General features: G+C 43.1%; 1 protein-coding gene across 1 annotated transcript in view; it reads right to left on the reverse strand.

Moving 5' to 3' along the window:
* zdhhc17 (zDHHC palmitoyltransferase 17) overlaps window positions 1-27,533 on the reverse strand; it is a 152,474-nt gene that overhangs the window by 60,481 nt on the left and 64,460 nt on the right. Inside the window, exons 3-4 of the mRNA XM_072552062.1 lie at window positions 17,660-17,782; window positions 4,327-4,404 (exon numbers count right to left, since the gene is read on the reverse strand). Coding sequence (XP_072408163.1) covers window positions 4,327-4,404; window positions 17,660-17,782 — 201 coding nt within the window. The remainder of the gene's footprint in view (window positions 1-4,326; window positions 4,405-17,659; window positions 17,783-27,533) is intronic.

Here is a 27,533-nt window from a genome sequence, read left to right on the forward strand (position 1 = left end):
TTTTCTGCTTTTTCTCCATAACCATCAAACCCTTACTGATTAAAACTCAGCCCTTAAAATACTTTTTGATTGAGCCTCAACAGCCCTATATGGTAAATAAAAATCCACAGTTCACTACTGTTATGAAGATGTGGGTGTACTGTACCTTGAAGAGAGTTAAAAACTAGCAAAAACTACCTGACAGTATCAAGTGTTCTGAAAAAAATAATATAACATTTGGTTGAATAACTCTATTAGCTGGTTGCCCGAAGACAAAAAACAAATTTGAGTTCAGACATTCAGTTGAAATTGTACCCCAAAATACCCAACTCCAATCAAGTTTGAATTGAATATATTGACAATCTTAAAAGCCAATGACACAACCCGATGCTTTGAGGGTACAAGACTAGGAAAATTGAACAGTTGGGAGAAGAACTGCCAAGCCAACAGCATTTAAAAAGACTGTCCGAAAAATTGTTCTCTTGCAGGTACCTTTATTGATCAGTAACCTGAGAAGCAGAATCCCCAAGAAGAAGAAGACAGGAATACAGAGAAAACTGAAAGCTGCCTGGTTTTGTGTTAAGAATCTTAATCAGTGGAATGGGGGCAGGGGGACAGTGGTTATCAGACTAGTTTTGTAGAAGAGGAAGGAGCTGTAAATAGTTGCTAGTTAATCATTCTCTGTCATATTTTAAGAAATAAACTTGTTAATTTTTACTTTAAATAGTTCTTGACCTCTCGAATTTTCACAATTATTGCACGGAATAAATCTTTTCTGTGTTGTGGGTTTTAATTTAGCAGAGGGGTTTACCCAGTGTTGTAATACTACCTTCTGAGAGAAGAAATCCCTCATCTCTTTCTTAAATAGGTGACCCCTGACTGAGATTACAGCCTCTGGTCCTAGACGTCCCCACAAGAGGAAACAAACTCACTGCATCAATTCTATTAGTCCATTAATATTCAGGAAAGGATTATAAGGAATAGCATATAGTGTGGGAAAGTGGGAAATTGCCCACTTTGACAAAAGAATAAAAAGAAGCATATTTTCTAAATTGAGAGAGCTTGCAGAGTTCTGGGATGCAGAGGGATCTGGGTGTCCCAGTGCATGAACCTTAGTAGGTTAGTGTCCAGATACAGCACATAATCAGGAATCCAGAAGATTAAGATGCATTGGATGCAGGAGGACTTAGCCATAAGGATGTAGAACTGGCTTGCAGTTAGAAGGCAGAGGGTAGTGGTGGAATTGTGTTTTTCTGGCTACAGATGAGTGACCAGTGGTGTTCTGCAGGGATCTGCACTGGGACCTCTTCTGTTCGTGATATAAATAAATGACTTGGATGAAAATGTAGATGGATGGGTTACTAAGTTTGCAGACGCTACAAAGATTGGCAGAGTTGTGGATGGTATTGAAGGTTGTCAAATGATACAGCAGGACATAGCTCTGTTGCAGATATTAGCAGAGAAATGGCGGATGGAGTTTAATGAGTGTGAAGTACTGCACTTTGGGGATCAAATATTATGGAAAATTATACATTTAATGGCAGGACCCTGGTCAGTATTGACGTACAGTAGGACATTGGGGTTCAAGTCCATAGCTTCTTGCAAGTGGTAGATAGGGTGGTAAAGGTGACTTGAAAGGCCAAGTGGCCACCCCTTTTTCCTATGTTCAGTAAGGCTGCCTCTTATTTTTCTAAACTTCAATGACAATGACAGACTCAACCTCTTCTCAAGAATATACCACCATTCTCGGGATCAACCATGCGAAACTTCTTCGGACTGCCTCCAATTCCAGTAATTCTTTCCTTGGGTAAGGGCACCAAAACTGTTACACAATACTATTTCAGTGTATTTGAGATGTGGTTTAACTGGTTAGCTTTAGCAAGACTTCCTGATTTTTATACTCCATTGCCTTTGTAATAAAGGCTAACAGTCTTGAACTTGGATGTCACATCTTGTGATTCATGGATGAGGATCTCCATGCTGCAGTTCTCTGCAGTCTTTCCCCATTTACAAAACATTCTGCTCTCTCTTCTTCTGTCAAAGTGCATTATCTCCCATTTTCCAAAAGTTATATTTCCTCTGGCAACACTGATTCAACCTGTCTATATACCTCTTGCTATGGCCCTCGATAATTTTTCATTATTTTGGAACTGTGAACTGCTAGCTAAAGATCCCTTCTGGACTGTGGGGAACAGCTTGTGTTAGAGGAATAGTGACTAAATAAGCTTTGTTTATTTGTGAGGAAGTCAATTGCAGGTTGGTTTCTGACCAAGGTTCTTCAGACACTTTGTCACCAGGAAAGAGAGTTGTGTTAATAGGACAAGTGGCTACCAACAAAGTCAGTACTTGGGAATTGGTTCCAGCAAATCTGGGAAAAAAACCTTAGGTCAAGCATATTGCACATTTTGAATGGTAACTGGGACCTTGTGGAGGAGATGGTCAAGTTGTCAGGGAGGGAGTCAGTTTAAATTGTGTTTTGGACTGTTTTTTCCTTGTGGTTGGAGAATTCCTAGGCGGAAGAGGAGGCGCTCTTCCTCCAGCCGTCATGTTGCTATGGTCTGGTGATGGAGGAGTCCAAGGACCTGCATGTCTTGGTGGAGTGGGAGGTGGAGTTGAAGTGTTGAGCCACGGGGTGGTTGGGTTGGTTGGTCCGGGTGTCCCAGAGGTGTTCTCTGAAACATTCCGCAAGTAGGCGGCCTGTCTCCCCAATATAGAGGCGGCCACATTGGGTGCAGCGGATGCAGTAAATGATGTGTGTGGAGGTGCAGGTGAATTTGTGGTGGATATGGAAGGATCCCTTGGGGCCTTGGAGGGAAGTAAGGGCGAGGTGTGGGCGCAAGTTTTGCATTTCTTGCGGTTGCAGGGGAAGGTGCCGGGAGTAGAGGTTGGGTTGGTGGGGATGTGGACCTGACGAGGGAATCATGGAGGGAGAGGTCATTTTGGAACACTGATAGGGGAGGGGAGGGAAATATATCCCTGGAGGTGGGGTCCATTTGGAGGTGGCGGAAATGATAACGGATGATATGATGTATATGGAGGTTGGTGGGGTGGTAGGTGAGGACCAGTGGGGTTCTGTCCTGGTGGTGATTGGAGGGGCAGGGCTCAAGGGCGGAGGAGCGGGAAGTGGAGGAGATGCGGTGGAGAGCATCACCAACCACATCTGGGGGGAGATTGCGGTCTTTGAAGAAGGAGGCCATCTGGGTTGTTCGGTATTGGAAATGGTCCTCCTGGGAGCAGATGCGGCGGAGACGAAGGAATTGGCAAGATGGGATGGCGTTTTTACAGGGGGCAGGGTGGGAGGAGGTGTAGTCTAGGTAGCTGTGGGAGTCGGTTGGTTTATAGTAAATGTCCATGTTGATTTGGTCGCCCGAGATAGAAATGGAGGGGTCTAGGAAGGGGAGGGAGGAGTCTGAGATGGTCCAGGTAAATTTGAGGTCAGGGTGGAAGGTGTTGCTAAAGTGGATGAACTGTTCAACCTCCTCGTGGGAGCACAAGGCAGCGCCGATACAGTCATCGATGTAGCAAAGGAAAAGGTGGGGGGTGGTGCCAGTGTAGCTGCGGAAGATGGACTGTTCCACATATCCCACGAAGAGGCAGGCATAGCTGGGGCCCATGCGTGTGCCCATGGCTACTCCTTTGGTTTGGAGGAAGTGGGAGGATTGGAAAGAGAAGTTGTTCAGAGTGAGGACCAGTTCAGTCAGTCGAAGGAGGGTGTCAGTGGAAGGGTACTGGTTGGTATGGCGGGAAAGGAAGAAGCGGAGGGCTTTGAGTCCTTCGTGATGGGGGATGGAGGTGTACAGGTCCATGGTGAAGATAAGGTGCTGGGGACCGGGGAAGCGAAAATCATCGAGCAGCTGGAGGGCGTGAGTGGTGTCCCGAACGTAGGTGGGAGTTCTTGGACTAAGGGGGACAGGACCATGTCAAGGTATGCAGAGATGAGTTCGGTGGGGCAGGAGCAGGCTGAGACAATGGGTCGGCCGGGGCAGTCAGGTTTGTGGACTTCAGGCAGGAGGTAGAAATGGGCGGTGCGGGGTTGTGGGACTATGAGGTTGGAGGCAGTGGATGGGAGATCCCCTGAGGAGATAAGGTTATGGATGGTCTGGGATTTGTATCCAGCACGTTATTTATCATTCCACAAAAAAAACTTTAAATGTCTCCACAATATGTTATATATTAAATTTTCGAGCAACTTGAAAAATCAAAGTAAAACTGATGCTAGTTGGTAATTTATTGGAAAGGTCTATGCACCCCAGGACATACTCCAAGTGTGCTCCATTCCCACACAGAGGAAGTAATCAGCAATGTAATTTAGTGGCATAAGGAATTTGAAACCAGGTGAATGCTTACCTTGTTGCCCAGTGAAGAGGGGTGGAATTAAGGTCGCCACCAAGCTGATCCACAATCGCACCCTTTGAGATGTAGTATCTGAAATATGAACACCACCATTAACAGATCAAGGTAGTACCCAGAAAAAATATTCACACACATCGATTTTCACATTTGTGATGAAATTACATATTTCAAGTTGATATGTGCCAACATATCAATTATGAGGAGTGGCAGTCAACCAGTCTTGCCTGCTCCACCCATTCAATAAGATTATGGCTGATCTGGTTATGGCCTTGACTTCACATTCCTGGCAACCTCTGACCACTTTTCAGACCATTCTTTAACAAAAATATATTTGTCAATGCATTAAAAAATATTCAATGATCCCACCTCCACCATTCCAAGGAGGATAGAATTCCAAAGATTCATGACAGAGAGCGAAAATAATGTGCCCCCTAGTTCTTGTCTCTTCGGGCAAGGGAAACACTTTTTAAGCACATAATCTATTAAGCACCTTCAGGATTTGATATGTTTCAATACGATCACCTCTCACTCTTCTGAACTTGAATGGTTATCGGTCGAACCTGCCCACTTCTTCTCATTAGTTATACATCTGTCCCAGTAGTCAGACGAATGAACCAGCGAACCGTCTCTGAATTACATCTCATAGAAATAGGTACTTTCTCTCTCAAAAAAAATTTCCCCTGGGTAGCACTCTCAGCACAACCATCTTGGCGGGGGGGGGAACTAAAGCTATGGATCAGAAGATGTAGTAGCTTTATGTAACAGCCAGATACAGCATGCAGAGAGTCTGTGAGGAGGGACAGGTAGTTGATAGGGCAAAATTGCAGTCAGTGTGATGGGTTGAAGTGTGTCTATTTTAACACAACAAGTATCAGGAATAAAGCATGGATTAGTACTTGAAACTATGATATTGTAGCCATTACGGAGACTTGAATGTCACAAGATCTCCGGGAGACCCGCACCGATCAACTCCACCGCCCCATGGCCGAACATTTCAACTCCCCCTCCCACTCTGCCGAGGATATGCAGGTCCTGGGCCTCTTCCACCGCCACTCCCTCACCATCTGACACCTGGAGGAAGAACACCTCATCTTATGCCTTGGATCCCTTCAACTCCACAGCATCAATGTGGACTTCACCAATTTCCTCATTTCCTCTCCACCCACCTTACCCCAGTTCCAACCTTACAGCTCAGCACCATCCTCCTGACCTGTCCCATCTGTCAATCTTCCTTCCCAACTATCCGCTCCACCCTCCTCTCCGACCTATCACGTTTACCAAATCCAAAAGCCTGAATCCGATTGAAACAACAGGAAAGATTCAGTTACTCAAATTACAGGGCAAAACATTCATAAGAATTGCAGTGAAGCCTTTTTGATCGAACACCAGAACAATGGCAAGTTTTGATGGAATGATATTTCGACAGCAATGAAATCTGACTAATGAAACTGCACACAAAGAGTTATAAGTAGAACCCACAGAATCCCTACAGTGTGGAAACAGGCCATATGCTCCAACAAGTCCACTTTAACTCTCTAACCAGCATCCCACACAGACCCTTCCCCAACTCCCCCCCACACCCCCCAACAACCCTGCACCTCCCACAGCCAATTCACCCAAGGTATACGTCCTTCGACAATATGGACAATCCAGCATGGCCAATACGCCTAACCTGCACGTATTTGGATTGTGGGAGGAAACTGAAACACGCAAAGGAAACCCACACAAACGCAGGGAGAACACGTATACTCCACACAGACAGTCACTTGAGGCTGGAATCGAACCCAGGTCCCTGGTGCTGTGATGCAGCTGTGCTAACTCCTGAACCACAGTGCTGCTAGGAAACACAACGTAAAATTTATCTAGTAAAGCCAAAAGTACTGAAATGCTCCAGGTTCTATTTGAGCATCTTAACCTGAGCATAACAATTGCTGAATCCCCATTATTGACATCCTGAGGCTCACCATTGACCAGAAACTGAACTGCACCAGCCACAATAGAAGGTCAGAGACTGAGATTTCAACGGTAAGGAAGTCACCTCCTGACTCAACATCTGTCCACCATCTGTAAGGCACAAGTTAGGAATGTGACAAAGTACCCTCCAATTATGGGTGAGTGCAGCTCAAAGCCACACATCTTTCAGATTTGAAACAAGGTCAATGTTCCTGCATTGTCGCTGGGTCAAAATTTGTGGAACTCCCTTCATAACCCAGGGTGGACATACAGATACCCCCCTCCTTCATTGACATGAGTGCGTGAAGAAGGCAGCGCACCACAACTTTCTTCAGGGAAATTCAGGATAGAAAATAAATACTGGCCTTGTCAGCAATACCTACATCACATGAACAAACTTGGTTAAAGAAAAACAGGAGAAAGTGAGGACTGCAGATGGTGGAGATCAAGGTCAAAAAGTATGGCACTAGAAAAGCACAGCAGGTCAGGCAGCATGTGAGGAACAAGATAATCGACGTTTTGAGAATAAGCTCTTCATCAACAATGTGGGGGTGGAGGGGAAGCTGAGAGATAAACAGAAGGATGGGGATGGAGGTGAGGTAGCTGGGAAGGCAATAGGTGGACGCAGGTGTGGGATCATGGTGATAGATTGGAGGGGAGGGTGCAGCAGATATGTGGGAAGGAAGACGGACAGGTAGGTCAGTTGAAGAAGGTGGGGTGGGTCTGGGATGATACGTGGGGGGGGGGGGGGGGGGGGGGGGGTGAGCAAACTACTGATGTTGACGTTGATGCAGTGTGGTTGTAAGGTCCCATGGCTAAAGATGAGGTGTTCTTCCTCCAGACATCTGGTGGCTTGGATTTGGTGGTGGAGGCAGCCCAAGACTTGCATGCCCTTGGTGGAGTGGGAAGGGGAGTTGAAGTGGTCGCTACAGGGCAGAGGAGTTGTTTGGTTGTGTCCCCCAGAGATGTTCCCTGAAATGTTCAGTGATTTGGCATCTTGTCTCCCACATGTAACGGAAATCACATAGAGATCAATGGACACAATAAATGAGGTGCTTGGATTTACAGAAAAATTTCTGCCAGATGTGGATGAATATTTTGGGACTTTGGATGGAGGTGAGGGGGAAGGTGTGGGCGCAGGCTTTACATCTATTGCAGCGGCATGGGAAGTTGGTAGAAGTGGAGGGTGACCACTCGTTACTGCCTGCCAATTTGCAAAAGAACCCATTAATTTCTACTTTGTTTCCCCTCTGCTGACCAGTTTTCTATCCATCTCAATACACTTCCCCCAATCTCATGCGTTTAATCTTGCACAATAATCTTTTATGCAGGACTTCGTCAAATGGTTTCTTAAAATCCAAATATACCACATCAACTGGCTCCCCCTTGTCAACTCTACTCACTCTATTTTCACACAATGCCAAAAGATTTGTCAAGCAAGATTTCCCCTTCGTAAATCCGAGCTGAGTGTTGCCATTTGCCGACTCCATGTGGCCTTTTCACAACTTACTTTCCTACTTATCTTGAGTCAGCAGCCAACCTGGAAGCCGTACATGGCATCCTTTCATCCAGTTAGTGATAAAGATTGCCTGACCCGAGGACTCCAGTTCCAAAAATGGCCCATTTATGCCAACTCTCAAAAGTCAGGTAACCAATCTTCTATTCCTTCCAGTTCTGAAGAAGTCATATTAGTTTTTCTCCTCACAGATGTTGCCAGATTTTGAGTTTCATCAGCATTTTCTATGGCTGTTTCAATCCTATACCCACATTTGTCTATCACCTCCTGCACCTTCTTTCTACCTTTAGGAATTTGTGATTTAACACCTTGTCAAAATCCAAGTATAATATACCTACAGGTTCCCATTTGTTCTATGTAACCTCATCCAAGGACTCTAGTAAATGAGTAATGCATGATTTCCCGCTGATGAAATCCTGATGACTCTGTTTGACTACATGTAGATTTTCAAAATGCAATAACTTTATTTACAACAGATTACAAGTTTAGTATTGGTAAAGTTACTTTGTAGTCGCTTACACATTTTCAGCTATACCATGTGGTGTCCTGTGCTTGAACAAAGGGACCACAAAAGAATAAGGGAGGACTTGTCTAAAGTAGACTAGAAACAAAGATTTTATGGTGGGACAGTTGGCGAGCACTGGTGGACTTACAAAGACATTTTTCAAAGTGCTAAACAAAAGTACATTCCAGTGAAAAGGAAGGACTGTTAAAAAAAGGGATAATCTGTCATGGGTGTCTAAGGAAGGTTATCAAATTGAAAGAGAAGGGATACAAAGTGGCCAAAAACAGCATGAAACTACAAGACTGAGAAAACTTTAAAGGTCAACAGTAATCCACAAAAAGAGCTATAAAGTAAAATAGAATATGACAAAAGAAAACTAGCACAGAATATAAAGACAGATAGCAAGAGTTTCTATAAATATATAAAACGAAAAAGAGTAGTGTGAGGAAATGTTGGCCCTTTAGAGGATGAGAAAGGGAATTTAGAGTTAGGATATGATGAAATGGCCGAGGCTTTAAACAGATATTTTCACAATGGAGGTCGCGAATAACATGCCAATAATCGAAAAAGAGACGAAGGTAGGTGAGGACCTGGAAACAATCATTATTGTGGAAGAATTTGTGTTGGATAAGCTAATGGAACTAAGTCTCCTGCTGGAATGCATCCCAGAGTGCGAAAAGAGATGGTGAGAAATAGCAGGTACACTGGCAGTAATTTTCCAAAATTTGCTGGTCTCTGGGGCAGTCCCAGCAGATTGGTAAACAGCAAACGTGATGTTACTGTCTAAAAAGGAAGGTAGACAAAAAATGGGGAGTTATAGACCAGTTAGCCTAACCTCTGTCATGGAGAAAATGCTTGAGTCTATTATCAAGGAAAAAATAGCAGGGCATCTCGATAGAAATTGTCCCATTGGGCAGACGTAGCATGGGTGCATGAAGAGCAGGTCATGCTTGACATGTCTTTTGGAACTCTATTAGAATTCTATGAAGACATTATGAGCAAAGTGGACAATGGGGACCCAGTGGATGTGATGTACCTAGATTTCCAAAAGGACTTCAACAAAGTGCCACAAAAGTGCTGCAAAAAATAAGGATGCATGGCATTAGGATCGAGAGTGTGGTGCTGGAAAAGCACAGCAGGTCAGGCAGGATCTGAGAAGCAGGACAATCGATGTTTCAGGCAGAAGCCCTTCATCGCGAATGAAGGGCTTATGCCCGAAACGTTGATTCTCCTACTCCTCGGATCCTGCCTAACCTGCTGTGCTTTTCCAGCACCACACTCTCGACTCTGATCTCTAGCATCTGCAGTCCTCACTTTGTCCTGCATGGTGTTAATGGTACTGTATTAGCATGGATAGAGGATTGGTTGACTGACAGGAAACAAAAAGTGGGGATAAATAAGTGCTATTCTAGTTGGCAATCAGTGACCCAGTGGTGTGCCTCAAGGATCGGTGTTGGGACTGCAATTATTTACAATTTATATCGACAATTTGGAGTGGGGATTATACGTATGGTGTCAAAGTTTGCAGATGACACTAAGGTGAGAGGTAGAGCAAGTGTGCAGAGGACTGTGAAACTTTGCAGAGGAACATAGATACATTGATTGAGTGGGCAAAGGTCTGGTGGATGAAGTACAATGTTAATAAATGTGAAGTCATACAATTTGGTTGGAGTAACAGCAAAATAGATTATTACTTGAATGGTAAAAAGTTGCAGCATGCTGATTTGCAGAGGGATCTGGGTGTCCTTGTGTATGAATCACAGAAGGTTGGTCTGTAGTTACAACAAGTAATTAGGAAGGCAAAAGGAATTTTGTCCTTCATTGCTCAAGGTGTTGAGCTTAAAGGCAGGGAGGTTATGTTGCAGCTGTACAAGATGTTGGTGAGGCCATAGCTGGAGCGCTGTGTGCAGTTTTTGTCTCCTTACTTGAGAAAGGATGCACTGACATTCGAGGGGGTGCAGAGGAGGTTCACCAGGTTGATTCCGGAGTTGAGGGGGTTGGTTTATGAACAGAGACTGAGTAGACTAGGATTAATTTCATTGGAATTCAGAAGAATGAGCGGGGAATCTTATAGAAACAGAAAAATTATGAAGGAAGTAGATAAGATAGAAGTAGAGAGGATGTTTCCACTGGCAGGTGAAGCTTGGACAAGAGGGCATAGCCTCAAGATTAGAGGGAGCAGATTTTGGACTGAACTGAGGAGGAACTTCTTCACCCAGAGGGTTGTTACTCTGTGGAATTTCTTGCCCAGTGAAGTCTTTGAAGCTACTTCAGTAAAAGTTTTTAAAGCCAAGGTAGACTTTTTTTGAACAATAAAAGAATTAGAGATACAATGAGAGTGTGGGTAAGTGGATTTAAATGCACAAAAAAGATCAGCTGTGATCTTATTGAATAGTGGGGCAGTATTGAAGGGCCGGATGGCCTACTCCTGCTCTGAGTTCTTATGCTCTCAATATCACAACTTCAGGACGGAATTTATGGGAATTTCAAACCAGATATTATTTCAAGGAAGTAACTATAGATATCCTTTAATAGGATTTCTGCAAGAAAAGCAAATTGACAATTTAATTTTTCATTCGGGAACATCAGAAGTTTCAAGCATTAATAAACTAAATTGTCTAAGCAGCAACCATTCAGTACAAACTTGAGCAGAATCAGATGAATATACCATGCACTACTGAAAGATGCATTTTGACCAACCTTTCTCAGCCACCCAACATTGCAGTAAAAAAAAAGCTTGTTCCCTTGTTTGACTTTGTCCTTTGCAAAATGGTTATCACATTCAGCTACACAGCAAAACAGTACTAACAGCAACCACTGCACAGTCCTTTTGGAAATAAACATGGATAAGCTGCAGAGCCGAGCTGAGAGGTGGCAAATGGAGTTTAATGTGGACAAGTGTGAGGTGATTCACTTTGGTTGGAGTAACCGGAATGCAAAGTACTGGGCTAACGCTAAGATTCTTGGTCATGTAAATGAGCAGAGAGATCTCTGTGTCCATGTACACAGATCCTTGGAAGTTGCCACCCAGGTTGACAGGGTTGTTAAGAAGGTGTAGTGTTTTAGCTTTTATTAATTGAAGGATCGAGTTCCGGAACCATGAGGTTATGCTACAGCTGTACAAAACATGTGGAAGCTTTGGAAAGGGTGCAGAGGAGATTTACTAGGATGCTGCCTGGTATGGAGGGAAGGTCTTACAAGGAAAGGCTGAGGGACTTGAGGCTGTTTTCGTTAGAGAGAAGGTGGAGAGGTGACTTAATAGAGACATATAAGATAATCACAGGGTTAGGTAGGGTGGACAGGGAGAGCCTTTTTCCAAGAATGGTGATGGTGAGCACAAAGAGGCATAGCTTTAAATTGAGGAGTGATAGATGTAGGACAGATGTCAGAGGTAGTTTCTTTACTCAGAGAGTAGTAAGGGTATGGAATGCTTTGCCTGCAACGGTAATACATTCACCAACTTTAAGTACATTTAAGTCATCATTGGACAAGCATATGGACGTACATGGAATAGTATAGGTTAGACAGGCTTCAGATTGGTATGACAGGTTGGTGCAACATCGAGGGCCGAAGGGCCTGTAGTGCGCTGTAATGTTATGTTCTAATAAAGTTCTGCCTTCACAATGAAGATATTCTCTATCGGTGTTGTGTGGCACTATCACCATGCTAAAATGGGACAAACTTCAAAGAGATCTCGCCACTCAAGACTGGGCATCCATGAGGACCGTGAGCCATCAACAGCAGAATTGTATCCCACAATCTGCAACCTCATGACCCAGCATATATCTCACTCAACCATTACCACCAAATCAGGGGATCAACCATGGCTCAATGGAGACAGCAAGAGGGTGTGTCAGGAGCAGCATCAGGCATACCTGAAAATGTGGTGTCAATCTGGTACAGCTACCAACAGGACTTCAATACATGCCAAGCAGCGAAAACAGCAAGCGAGAGATAGTGAAGCAATTCCACAACTAACGGAGCAAACTAAGCACTGTAGTCTGACCACATCCAATCATGAATGGTGGTGGATAATTCGCAATTCTGTGGAGGCGGTGGCTTTACAAATATCCCCATCCCCAATGACGGAAGAGTAACACTTCAGTGCAAAAGACAAAACTGAAGCAGGTGGAAAATTGCCCAGGTTGTCCTGTATGCAAAAAGCAGGACAAATCCAACCCAATCAATTACTGCCCCATCGGTCTACCCTCAGTCATGAGTAAAGTGATGGAAGATGTCATCAACAGTGCTGTCAAGCAGCACCTGCTCAGCAATAAGCTGCTCAGTGACGCCCAGTTTTGTTTCCGCCAGCTCCTGATCTCATGACAGACCAACATGGACAAAAGAACTGAATTCCAAGGGTAAGGTGAGAATGACAGCCTTTGACAACAAGGCAGCATTCAACCAAGTGTGGTATCAAGGAGTCCTCGAAAAACTAGACTCAATGGGAATCTCCACTGGCTGGAGTCATATGGCAGATAGGAAAATACTTATGGTTCCTTGAAGTTTGTCACCTCAGCTCCAGGACATCTCTGCAGAAGTTCGACAGAGTAATGTCCTAGGCCCAATCATCTTCAGCTGCTTCATCAATGACACTCCCTCCATCATAAGGTCAGAACTGGAGATGTTCGCCGATGAACACAAAATATTCACTACCATTCACGGCTCCTCAGATACGGAAGCAGTCCATGTTCAAATACAACAAAATCTGGACAACAGCCAGACTTAAGCTGGCAACTGGAAATTAACATTCACACCACACAAACACCTGGCAATGTGACCAATAAGAGCTGAAAATGTGTTGCTGGAAAAGCACAGCAGGTCAGGCAGCATCCAAGGAGCAGGAGAATCGACGTTTCGGGCATCAGCCCTTCTTCAGCCCTTGATGCCAGAAACGTCGATTCTCCTGCTCCTTGGATGCTGCCTGACCTACTGCGCTTTTCCAGCAATACATTTTCAGCTCTGATCTCCAGCATCTGCAGTCCTCACTTTCTCCTCCAATGTGACCAATAAGAGGCAACCTCACCACCATCCACTGACATTCAATGGCGTCAATACCATCAATGAATCCCATTTGTTAAAGGCATGGGTCATTTCTGAGACAAAACAATGTGCTTTGGAAATCCAAGTTCCTCCTTTTTATCAAATTAAGTTAGTCCAATAAGTGAGATACTGCATTGTAGCTAAGAGTAACTGGACATGAAAATGATGTGCGTTTACTTGAGTTAATAATAACCAAGGCAATCTGACAAACCAGGAATAATTCAGGCAATAGAACCCTGCTGTGTGCAATATTGTCAGTTGATCTTTGTCCTTATTCTAGATTAGATTAGATTACTTAGATTACTTACAGTGTGGAAACAGGCCCTTCGGCCCAACAAGTCCACACCGCCCCGCCGAAGCGCAACCCACCCATACCCCTACATCTACCCCTCACCGAACACTACGGGCAATTTAGCATGGCCAATTCACCTGACCTGCACATCTTTGGACTGTGGGAGGAAACCGGAACACCCGGAGGAAACCCACGCAGACACGGGGAGAACGTGCAAACTCCACACGTCAGTCGCCTAACATGGAAGATTGGGACAAAAGGTTATTAGTCGAGAGTATGGTGCTGGGAAAGCACAGCAGGTGAGGCAGAATCTGAGAAGCAGGAGAATTGACATTGCAGGCATAAGCCTTTCATCAGGAAGGGTTCCTGATGAAGGGCTTATGCCCGAAACGTCGATTCTCCTGCTCCTCGGATGCTGCCTGACCTGCTGTGTTTTCCTAGCACCACACTCTCGACTCTGATCTCCAGCATCTGCACTCCTCACTTTCTCCTACAAAAGGTTATTATCCTGTCAAGTCCGTCTTCACCAGTTTAGTAAAAGTTTAATGTAGACTTTATGCTGCTTCATCTCAACTTTCCAACAGTTTTTTTTTTAACTACAGTGTGAGACAATCATTAATTATAATCAAAGACCTTTCCCACCTGGTAATACGCTCTTCTAACCTCTTTTGTTGGGCAGAAGATATAGCAATTTGAATACTTGTACGAACAGATTCAAGAAAGCTTCTTCCTCCAGTTCTGAGGAAGAGTCATTTGACTCAAAAGTTAACTCAGATTTCTCTCTGCAGATAGTGACAGACCTGTTGAGCTTTTCCAGCAATTTGTATTTTTGTTTCTGATTTACAGCATCTGGAGTTCTTTCTGTTTTTATTTCGTATTTAACTCATTGCCACTTCTCTTCTAGGCATGCCCACATTGAAGTAGTTCTGCTCCTCTCTTCGATGGGATTTCCATTCCAATCTTTTTTCGTCCAACGTCATTAATTTCACTGTCACCCCTGATGTTTGATCAGTTATCTGTTAAAACGTGTTTCCACAGCCACATCACACTCCTCAGTGACTACCCACCAGTTTTGCGGCAGGGTCACTCAATCTGAAATGTTAACTCTGACTTCTCTCCATTGATGCAGCCAAACCTGCTCAAATTTTCCAGCAATTGCTGTTTTTGTTACAGCTTCTTCTCTGCTGTTATCAGACTTTTGAACAAACCTCTCAAATGTTAATTCAGATCTCTCTTTCTGTACTTTCTGAGTCATAACACTGCATTCTGCACTTTGTTCTGCTACCTTGATGCATTTTGTATGGTACAATCTGCCTGTCGAGCACACAAAACACCACTTTTCACACTAACTCAGTTTATTTGACAACAATAAATCAAACTCTACTTCATAACCAGTGACCCAATGGGCGCTTGCTTCTAATTTGTCAAAACTCCTCTGTTTAAAGTTGCAAACCTTCGGAATGTTTCGGATTACTTTCAGGCAAATGGACAAAGGCTTTTTTCTTCTGATGAATATCAAAAAGAATTCAGCAGGTCCCAGAAGTAAAATGGATTCTTCCTTAACCAACTGTTGTACTCTCATCACTATTATTTATTTGCCTAATTTTCTGCCCTCTCCATGATATAAAAAAATGCTGATAAGATATAAGGGTTAGAAAAGCAAGAGGCAGGTAATTTACAGCAGAGATACCAGGGAAGTAAAAGGTGTGGGGCAAAAAATAAAACTTGCACACACACAAAAAAATTAATTCCAGAAGGAAGCTGACAGATTCCTGGGTCAGCGACAATAGGAAGGCACTTCCTTCTCTGAAGGAATACCAAGAGTATGTAGGAGCAGAGAGTTGTACTCAATCAGTCATCTTAATCTATCAACAATAAATCAGAAAAATCCAAGTCATCCAGAGTCCTGAGTTTGCTAAAAGTAATTCATACTGTATCAGTACCAAAAATATGAAGGGTCATCATCACATTTATCTAGTGAGTACAACTGATCCAGAAAGTATGTTTTGGCACTCCTTGCCAACATTCAGCTAGAGTTATTTCATGTGATCTGCAATTTGGAAATACTTAAGGTGAGCAGTCAAGTCCAGTCCTTCAAAGCAGATAATTTAAAAGACAAATGAAAGACCAGTTCATCCAAATTGTTTGGGTAATGTTATTCAACAGCACCTCAACTCAACAAGTGGAGCAGCTTTATTAAAATATCATGTTCAGCAGGAAGGACAAAAGCATGCTTCAAATAACAACTGCAGCATGGGGGGAGATAGAAGTTCTGAAGGTAAATCAAAGAACATACAGATGCTAACAAGACCAGAGTGTCAAAGGTAGCCTTTGAAAGGAAAGCACAATGGGTAGTAAGAAATTGTTTTCTCTATTTCAAAAGTAAGGTCAGTCAAACAGTTCGTAAAGGCCTGAAACAGAGAACTAGACAGGAATGTAACACGCTGAACAACGAACTCAAGTAACTGTTCGTAAGGGATGCCATATGCAACATGCTCCTCCCAGAGGGGAACTGTAAATTCAGGCAAAAGTACTAACTCTGACACAACTGAAATAGATGACCTGGAAAGGCTGATAGGTCTCAAAAATAATCTTCAGGGAGAGACTGTTATTTATCCAAGTGTGAAAGGAAACCATTAGTGAATTATCAACAATCACTGTGAGGAAGTCATTAGAGATACCAGTGGATTGGAAGGTTGCCAATGTACCTTACAGTGGCAAATCAAATGCAGGCAGCTGCAGATCATGAATTTTGTTCTCAAGCCTGTCCAAGCAATGGAAATGCAATATTAGGAGTGAACAAACATGGGTAAGTACAAAAACTCAAATGAACAGCTGTCAAGAAGGAAAACCTGCTGTTCAAATAACCCCTGTCAAGTTTGATAATTTGTAAAGTCAACCATTCTGACTTGAATGATCTGCTATTAGAAATCAAATGTTGATTAGAAATAATGATTCTTTCATTCCTGAAACACCCCAGTCAGTAATTCCACCCAGCCACCTTTTGTTCCCCGTCCCCCCACATTCCAGTTTCCCACCACTTCGAACACTGCTCGTTTGCCCAGCCTTTGAAAAGCTCTTATTCCGCCCCAACCCTCACCTTGAATCTCCACAGCATTCAGAAAATGCGTGGAAGTCTGTCAAACAATTTCTGAAAGTCTGTAGGATTTTGTACATTTATGATGTAACTTTCTCCAAGAAGTCAATTTTACCCGATTTGGAGATGCTGGTGTTGGACTGGGGTGTACAAAGTTAAAAATCACACAATCACCTGATGAAGGAGCGTCGCTCCGAAAGCTAGTGTGCTTCCAATTAAACCTGTTGGACTATAACCTGGTGTTGTGTGATTTTTAAAATTTTACCGGAGGTTGACTAATCTAGATCAGCCAGAGCAATTTTTCAATTTCCACCTCTTAGCAATTAGTGAAGTGAACCTTCTCTAACTGCCTCCAACACTTTTGTAGCGTTTTTAAATGAAGTTGTCATATAATCCCAGAGGATCAAAAGGCTTAACTGCCCTCTGGCCAATTAGTAATGGGCAATAAATGCTGGCCCAGCCAGTAACACCCTCATCCAATGAACGAATGAAACAAAAGTCCATTCACTTTTGGGGCGTGGGAGTCACTATCTGGCCAATACTTATTGCCCATCCCTTGTTGCCCTTGAGAAGGTGGAGGTAAACTGCAGTCCATGTGCTCTGGGTGTCATATAAACTGCAAAACCTTGAACAGAATTAATCATGAGGAATAAATAAACTGATACTGAAATGTTTCCTCTGTCAAATCAATCAAACGTAACAATTTTACCAAAGTTGCAAATAAGATTCGTTTTGTATGGGCATTCCACAATTATAAGAAATATGAGTACACAATAATACAATTATAATTACACCAATCAGATTGTCCAAGTACCAGTTTTGCTACCAACTGCATTTAAACAAATTTATTAGAAGACAACTTCTAACATTTCACAACGTGCACAATCATTCAATGAATAGTAATAACTCTCAAACAGCTACCTGCTCAGATCAATTCTGTTATTGATTGCAGCCCAGTGCAGCAGTGTAACATTTTCTTTGTCAGGCTGCCGTACATCGTAACCTGCTTCCACAAGTTCTCGACAGCGGTCAAAGATGCCATATCTAGGATGAAAAGAAAATAAATGCTTATACCTGTGCATACGTACGACATTTGTCTTTGTGTAACCTTTGATAAAATTCAGAACTAAAATTAGTAATTTCCATTTTATTTCTCATTACACACATAACCTTGAGAAAAATACATCTTTGGGCTTAAAGCTGGTAACTTGATCAGTCAAACAAGGAAATTCTTACATTCAATCTGAACTTTATATTGAGTTGCTCCTCAGTGGGGAAGGGGTATCGTGTAAATGCAACAGTTGTCTCAAAGTTTGGATGAGAAATGAATTGTGGAGGGAAGAGTAAGAGGAGGAATGAGGAAGAAAAGGACCTCAACTTTGACTCTCTATCCAATTATGTCTGTGGAAGCTGACATTAATATGGCCAGTATTGTTCTTGGCTGTAATGCTCCCAGCCTACTTTGTTGTTCTACCAGTACTGTTTAAACTCAAGCTTAGACTTTTAATCAGTCATCAGACCACTGTGCAACCCATGTTACTGCTCTCAAGCATCAGACTTCACTTTCTGAGCAAACACTGTACACCTATTTAAGAAATGAGAAGTTATGATATGACCTCATTCTCCTGCACTGTGCACAGGACAATCCTCTAAGAATCCAAATATTACATACAATTCACAAAATAAAAAAATCTTCTTCCTCATCGACTTAACTAGCTTCTCTTTAAATGGATCTCAGCAATCTGCCTTAAGCCAGTGAGCTCCATATTCTAACCACTCGAGGAGGAGACAATTTTCCTGAATTTCTCGCTGAAATTAACAGCAAAGTTACATTTGTTTGGTTTGATACTCCACTCATACCAGACACAGGAGGTTAAGCCCATTATCAAAAATTTGCCAGACAGACAATAAATATCATAAAATGCACGGCCTGAGTATTGCTGAAATAGAGACTATTGCAAAATGGTGCAGCGCACAAGGGACCTGGGTATCCTTGCAATGTTTTACAAAAAGATAACATGAAGGCATTGGATGCAATAAAAGCAACAGAATTTACAGTATCCCAGCAATTATACTGGAGCTTTAAGCTCCAGAACTAGCCATACCCCTGGTTAAAATAAAAACAAATTGCTGCTAATGTTGGAGATCTAAAATAAAAGCAAAAATTATTCGAGAATCTCAGTAGGCCTGGCAACAACAGCGGAGACAAAAACAGAGTTGAAGTTGAGTTCAGATATGACTTGTTTGGGACACGATTAGTCAAGATGTTTCTGTGCAGCTATAATCTTGGTATTTACATTGAAACATAGCAGACAGGAGGAGGAGGCGGCCATTCAGCCCTTTGAGCCTGCTCCGTCATTCATCATGATCATGGCTGAGCGTCCAGCTCAATAGCCAAACACAAGAAATAAGGCTGAAGCATTTGCCACAATCTCGCTCCAGTTCGGCTTTCTCCAGACATCCCAGCATGACAGATGTTAGTCACAGAATTAGCACAGTGCAAAAGGAAGCCAGTCAAAGCATCATCCCTGCACTGGCTCTTCAAACAAGCACCATTACCGACTGTTAACTTCCTGCTTTTTCCCCACACCCTTGCATATTATTTCTATCCAAATAATTACCCAATGCTTTCTTAAATATCTCAATTGAACCTGCTTCCATGCATTTCCTGGCAGTTATCCTATAGTTTAACTATTTGTTGTGTGAAGATGTTTTATTCCCTCACATCACCTTTGCTTTGTTTGCACATCGCTTTAAAACTACATCCTCCCTTCATGGTCCTTCTGAGTGGGAATAGCTTCTCCCTTTCAACTTTATCAAGCCTGCTCATGAGTTTGGAAACATCCATCCCATTTCCTCTCAGCCTCCTTGTCTCCAAGGAGAGCCATGACAATTACAATGACATCGGTGCAATAGTTGGAGGTGACCTTAGTTCAAGAGATCAGGGAGAACTCATTGGGTGGACTTGACAAAAAGTAGGGGTAAGAATAGTCTACAGACACAAAATGGTAACCACAACAGAGGAGCAAGTACACATGAAGAAATACTGAATGCCTACGGTAAAAGGACAGCAATAAATCTTAGCTATTTTAATCCGAAATTTGAGACAGTTAAAGAATGTTTTCAAGATAGCTTTTTGTTAAGTGCAGGACAGTTTAGAACTGACTGGAAAGACGACTTGCCAGATGAGGAAATGCGAAATGTGTGATAAACAAAGCTCACTCACTTAAATAATTTCAGTCCGAGACAAGATCTGAATCAGCAGTGTCATTTATTTCACACTTGCAAGTGGGTATGATGCCCAGTGCCTATAAGGCAGAGGACATACACACACCAAATTCAATTCATACACAATATTTATATAATTTGGTTTCTTTTGTTTTACATTGCTCCCTCCCCTGTTTACATCCTCCACTTCCCTAAGACTGGCCCCATTACTCCTGTTTATCTCTTGCCTTATCCTGCCTTGTCTGTGACAAAATGCTTATTTCTGGCCTCACAAGGCCATTTGACCTCATCCCACTGTAGGTCATTGTTAGGCATATTCTTTCTTCATCATTATCTACCCCCTCCATCTGTACCTTTCCCGAGGCTGTTCTGATCCCTATGACCCTTTTAATTGGGGTTTGTTCCTCTGTCTCTGTAAAAGTTGGAAACAGATGTTTATACCTACTGTTTGTACAGGCGTATCTAACTTAACTTCATCCCCTCACAACATCTTATCTACTTGCCCGTAATGTCAACCATTGTTTTGCTGTCACATTTAATTCTGACATACAATTTTAGCGAATACAAAAACAATTATATATTTCCTCCACATCGTTTCCATTCTTGTTGACTCAGCTCTTGGCCAAAACAATTACACACTGGTGTGAGTTCATTTACTTTGTATCAGAAATTATAATTGCAGAATTGCAGAAGTAACATGAATTTACCTATTATCCCACAATTGTGACAGGATTAATGAATGAGCTCAGAATTAAGCCACCCCTAAGTAACAGGTAATGTGAATGTGGTGCAGTGGTAGTGCTGTTACCCCTGGACTGAGTGGCCCAGGTTCAATTCTCACTTGCTCCAGAGGTATATAATAACGTCTCTGAAAAAGTTGATTTCAAAAATAGGTAAAATAAATATTAAGCATATAACATGAACGGATTTTACATCTGGTTTGAAAGGGAGAAGAGTGGGTCTAAGACCAGTATTTTCATGTTAAACAACAGCAATTATGTGGAGATGAAGATGAGATGGAGTGAACTGGGCTAATTTGTGAGGGGACAGATCAATAGAGAAGTGGCAGACACAGAAAGAAAAATTTCATAATAAACACAATAAGTATTTTCCTATTACAGAGAAAATGTATAAAGGTAGGACACAACATCTCTGGTTAACCAAAAAAAGTCAAGCATCAAACATATAATTGCATAATTATAGACAGGTCAGATATTAAATAAATTGGGGGTGGCATGGTGGCCCAGCAGTTAGCACTGCTGCCTCACAGCATCAGGGATCTGGGTTCAATTCCAGTCTCGCACAACTGTCTGTGCGGAGTTTGCACATTCTCCCCATGTCTGCATGGGTTTCCTCCAGTTTCTGCCCGCATCCAAGGAGGTGCAAGGTAGGTGAATTGGCCACGCTAAATTACCCATAGTGTTCAGGGATGTGTGGGTTAGGTGCATTAGTCAGGGATAAATGTGGAGTAATAGGGTTGGGGTTTGGGGCTGGGTGGATACTCGTCGGAGACTCGGTGTTGACTTGTTGAGCCAAAGGGCCTGTTTCCACACTGTAGGGATTCTTCTAAGATTCTAAGAAAATAAAAAACAGCAGAGAATGATTAAAAATCTTCATCATGAGAAGGAAATTAGAATGAGAGAGGTTACCTAGAAAAGTAAAAACGCACCAAGCTTCTGCAGGTATTGAAAAAGAAAGAGGGTAAGTAAAGTGTATGCTGGTATTCCAAAGAGTGAGAATGGGGCGCTAATTGTAGATAATGAGGAAATGAACAAATATTTTGTCTCAGTATTCATTATAGAGGAGACAAAAACATTCCAGTAATAGCTGTAAATCAAAAGGAGGAAGGGAGAGAGAAACTTGGTGAAATCATAATCAGCAGGAGAGTCGTAATGAGCAGTCAGATGGAGTTGCAGGCTGATAAGACACTGGGTGTTGATACAGTTTCACCCTAGATTCTTAAGAGATTTCTAATGATATGTATCATGGATTCGTGTTAAAATTCTGAAATTCACTCAATCCTGAAAGGTTCCGTTAATTGTGCTATAAATGCTGCATTTACTCAGGTAAACAGTTCTCGGCTTGGACTTTTTAAGCATTATTAATGATTCTGGTTATAATTCTGGGAGGTGATGGTAGAGTGGTATTTTTACGAGATGAATAATCCAGAAAACTCAGGTAATATTCTGGGGAGATGGATTTAAGTACATGGAATTTGAATTCAATAATAATCTAGAATTAAGAATCTAATGATGACCATGAAACTGTTGTAGACTGTCAGAAAAACCCATTTTGTTCACTAATGTCCTTCAGGGAAAGAAAGCTGTCACCCTCACCTGATCTGGCCTACACGTGACTTCAGACCCACATCAATGTGGTTGACTCTCAAGTGCCCTCTGAAATGGCCAAGCAAGCCATTCATGTCATAGGCAATGAGGGACAGCCAATAATTGCTGGCCAGCCAGCAACACCCATGCCCGATGAGTGAACTTTAAAACATTCTTCTGCACTCTGCTGCTTATATTTTCAGTCTCTTCTGGTCACACCTTGATTATTGCTAACCTGTATACTATCCTGCACCTTTATTCTCTTTCCCTTTTGTTCTAATGAAACCCCTATTATTTAGCTTAAAGCTGAATTTTACAACTCCAGTTACATTATTCACTGGTACACTAGCCGTAGAATGGTTCAAATGAGGCCCAACAGAACAGCTCTCTCTTTCCCTGGCACTGATGCTTTGCCCCATGATCAGAATTAATTTATCCCACACCAAAATCTGAGCCACACATTTACTTCTCTAGTTTTATTTGTCTTAGACCAATGTGATTTGCTCAGGTAGTAATAGTGAGGTCCTCATCTTTGTGGTTATGATAGAATTCTTCACAGTAAGTGTAAGTGTGAGAGTGACATCACTTACGCTGAGCTGAGGGTCCTGAATCTAATTAAGGGAAACTATAATAGAATGAGTGAAAATTGATTAAGATAAATTGGGGAATATCGGTTAAAGGGACGATGATGATAGGCAATAGCAAACATTGAAAGAGTGCACTGGTACATTGGAACAACTATTCCTGTCTGGCACAAATATACGATGAAAAAGGTGGTTCGACCATGGCTAACAAGGGAAATAAAATATTGAGAAATTAGGGAAATCAGTTCTGAGAAAAGGTCACCAGACCTGAAATGTTAATTCTGATTTTTCTTCACAGATGCTGCCAGACCTGCTGAGCTTTTCCAGGAACTTCTGTTTCTTAGATATCGCACTGAACTGAAGGAAGGAATGTATAAACTGATCAAAAAAAAACTTGAGGACTGGGGACAGTTAAGATTTCAGCAAAGGAAGTCACAGGAATCAATTAAGAGACGGAAAATTGAGTATGAGAACAAGCTTATGGGGAATATACTAATTGGTTGTAAACCTTCCAGAGGTATTTGAAAAGAAAAAGACTAGTGAAGAAAAATGGAGATCTCTTACTGTAAGAAGCAAGGGAAGTTATAAAGGGTACAAACTGATGACAGACCAACTGGAAAAGGACTTGGGTTCAGACTTCACAAAGGAGATCACAAAACTCTTGGGGAACATAGGGTTTAGTTAGAGGGATGAATGGAAGGAAATCAGTATTAGTAGAGAAATGACACTGCAGAAATGAATGGCATTTAAGGCCAATAAATCCCCAGGACATCATAGCCTATATCTCAGAACACTCAAGGAAGTGGCCCTTAATATAATGATTGCATTGGTGATCAGTTTTTAGATTTCTGTTGACTGACAAACAGATTGGAGAGTGGCGAATGTAACTCTTTGAATTAAAAAAAGAGAGAGAAAAAACATGGAATTATTGACATTGGTAGGAAAATGTTAGAGAGAATTTAAAAGAAATAATATCAGAGCACTTGGAAAACAATGACAGGATTGGACAGAGTCAGCGTGGATTTGCGAAAGGGAAATCATGCTTGAAAAATCAACTGAAATTTTTTTTGAAGATTTAATCAGTAGAGTTGAGAAGGGGGAGCCAAAAAATTGCGGTTTATTTGGACGTTCAGAAGAGATTAACATGTAAAATTGAAGTGCATGGGATTGAGGGTAGTATAGACGCTTAGAGAACTGGTTGCAGACAGAAAACAGAGTAGAAACAAATTGAAATTTTTCTTAATGGCAGGTAGCGACTCGTGGGCTAGTACAGGGATTACTGTTGAAGCGCCAACTATTCACAATATGTTCATAATTTAGATGAAGGCACTAACTGTAATATTGCCAAGCCTGCAGATGACAAGGCCTGAGGGGAACCAGGTGAGCTGTGTAGAGGATGCAGACATGCTTCAATGTAAGTTGAAATTTGAACGTGTTGAACATTTGAAATTTGTAATTTGAACTTGTTGAGCTTGTGGGCAACGTCAGGTGAAGTAGAATGTAGATAAATGAGAGGTTTGGTCGAAAAACAGAAATGCAATTACCAGAATGGAGAAAGATTGGAAAAAGGGGAATGTACAATGAGACCTGAGTATCCTTTGTGCCAGTCACTGAAAGTACACAAGCAGGTGCAGCAAGTGAAGAAAGTAAATGGTGTGTTGGTCTTCAAAGCAAGAGGACTTGAGAACAGGAGCAAGACAGTCTGGCTAAATTTGGAGACTGCTTTTGTGAGACCACACCTGGAAAATTGTACAGTTTTGGTCTCATTATCTGAGAACGCATGCTTTGAGAAGGGAGAGCACTGAAATTTTATCAGACTGATTCCTGGGTTGGTTGAACTGGATCTGTTGGGATTGTTTCACTGGAATTGAGAAGAATGAGGGAGCATTGGCCGAGTGGGAGAATCACCAGATCAGTAATGTAGAGACCCAAGTAATATTCTAGGGGCCCAGTTTCAAATCCTGCCATGGCAGTTGTTGGAATTTGAACGCCATAACAAAAACAGAATGATGAATCTAATGATAATCATAATGCCATTGCCGATTATTGGAAAAATCCATGTGGTTTATTAACATCCTTTCTGGTAAAAGAAACTGTAATCCTTACCTAGTCTGGCCTACATCTAACTCCAGACCCACAGCAATGTGGTTGATCCTTAATTGGCCTCTGGGCAATCAGCTAAGAGTGTGGCTCTGAAAAAGCATAGCAGGTCAGGCAGCATCTCCAGTCCTCACTTTCTCCCGGTCCTCTGGGCAATCAGGGATAGGCAACATCCACAACTTGTGAATTTTTAAAAATCTCACAGAAAACTCGAACATTCTAACAGAATTAGCCAGTAACACAGGAAGGATGGCACTGATGACTATGGAGTCCCAAACCAAGGGTCACACTCTCAGGGGAATGCCCAATGAGCCCTGGGTATCAGTCATTAAAGACTGAGGTGAGGAGGCATGTCTTTCCCCAGAGAGTGGTAAGCGTGTGGAATTCTCTGTCACAGAAAGCAGTTGAGGCCAAAAAATAGAATGTGTACAAGGTGTCAGGTATAATTCTTAGGGCTAAGAAGTCAAAGGGTATGGGCAGAATGCAGAAACAAGGTTCTCCAGAGTCAGAAAATGAGCCATCATATTGAATGGAGCAGGCTCAAACGGCTGAAGGCCAAGTGCTGCCACTTCTTTCAATGAGTCTGTGGTTCTGCATTTTGGTTGAGCTCAGAGGTGTTTGTAAGAGGAGTTGGGAATGAATGTTGGCCCACCATTGACTCCCATATTCCATGAATGAACAGAAAAAAAGAATATCTTAGCAGAACCTGTTTCCTGGTTTTACCTACGCTGTTGTTACCTACATTGACCACATCAACTCGAACTCTTCCCTTCCCATTCAAGTGCTTCTCCAGTCCAGAAAAGATGTAATGTTGTTGGAGACTGAACGTTCAATTTTGGAAACGGGGCTGCAAGTGTGTTGCTGGAAAAGTGCAGCAGGTCAGGCAGCATCCAAGGAGGAGAATCGACGTTTCGGGCATGAGCCCTTCTTCAGGAATGAGGAAAGTGTGTCCAGCAGGCTAAGATAAAAGGTAGGGAGGAGGGACTTGGGGGAGAGGCGTTGGAAATGTGATAGGTGGAAGGAGGTTAAGGTGAGGGTGATAGGCCGGAGTGGGGGTAGGGGCGGAGAGGTCAGGAAGATGATTGCAGATTAGAAAGGTGATGCTGAGTTCGAGGGTTGGGACTGAGACAAGGTGGGGGGAGGGGAAATGAGGAAACTGGAGAAGTCTGAGTTCTTCCCTTGTGGTTGGAGGATTCCTAGGCGGAAGATGAGGTGCTCTTCCTCCAGCCGTCATGTTGCTGTGGTCTGGCGATGGAGGAGTCCAAGGATCTGCATGTCCTTGGTGGGGTGGAGGGGGAGTTGAAGTGTTGAGCCACAGGGTGATTGGGTTGGTTGGTGCGGGTGTCCCAGAGGTGTTCTCTGAAACGTTCCGCAAGTAGGTGGCCTGTCTCCCCAATATAGAGGAGGCCACATCGGGTGCAGTGGATGCAGGAAATGATGTGTGTGGAGGTGCAGGTGCATTTGTGGTGGATATGGAAGGATCCCTTGGGGCCTTGGAGGGAAGTAAGGGCGAGGTGTGGGCGCAAGTTTTGCATTTCTTGCGGTTGCAGGGGAAGGTGCCGGGAGTAGAGGTTGGGTTGGTGGGGATGTGGACCTGACGAGGGAGTCACGGAGGGAGGGGTCTTTTCGGAACGCTGATAGGGGAGGGGAGGGAAATATACCCCTGGTGGTGGGGTCCGTTTGGAGGTGGCAGAAATGACGACGGATGATACGATGTAAATGGAGGTTGGTGGGGTGGTAGGTGAGGACCAGTGGAGTTCTGTCCTGGTGGTGATTAGAGGGGCGGGGCTCAAGAGCAGAGGAGCGGGAAGTGGAGGAGATGCGGTGGAGGGCACGTCTGGGGGGAAATTGTGGTCCTTGAAGAAGGAGGCCATCTGGGTGGTACGGTTTTGGAACTGGTCCTCCTGGGAGCAGATGCGGCGGAGACGAAGGAATTGGCAAGATGGGATATCGTTTTTACAGGGGGCAGGGTGGGAGGAGGTTAGTCTAGGTAGCTGTGGGAGTCGGTCGGTTTATAGTAAATGTCCGCGTTGATTTGGTCGCCCGAGATAGAAATGGAGAGGTCTAGGAAGGGGAGGGAGGAGTCTGAGATGATCCAGGTAAATTTGAGGTCAGGGTGGAAGGTGTTGCTAAACTGTTCAATCTCCTCGTGGGAGCACAAGGCAGCGCCGATACAGTCATCGATGTAGCGGAGGAAAAGGTGGGGGGTGGTGCCAGTGTAGCTGCGGAAGATGGACTGTTCCACATATCCTACAAAGAGGCAGGCATAGCTGGGGCCCATGTGGGTGCCCATGGCTACTCCTTTGGTTTGGAGGAAGTGGGAGGATTGGAAAGAGAAGTTGTTCAGAGTGAGAACCAGTTCAGTCAGTTGAAGGAGGGTGTCAGTGGAAGGGTACTGGTTGGTACGGCGGGAAAGGAAGAAGCGGAGGGCTTTGAGTCCTTCGTGATGGGGGATGGAGGTGTACAGGGACTGGATGTCCATGGTGAAGATAAGGCATTGAGAACCGGGGAAGCGAAAATCATCGAGGAGGTGGAGGGCGTGAGTGGTGTCCCGAA

The sequence above is a fragment of the Chiloscyllium punctatum genome, chromosome 32 (assembly GCF_047496795.1).
Source record: "Chiloscyllium punctatum isolate Juve2018m chromosome 32, sChiPun1.3, whole genome shotgun sequence".
NCBI classification, from domain to species: domain Eukaryota; kingdom Metazoa; phylum Chordata; class Chondrichthyes; order Orectolobiformes; family Hemiscylliidae; genus Chiloscyllium; species Chiloscyllium punctatum.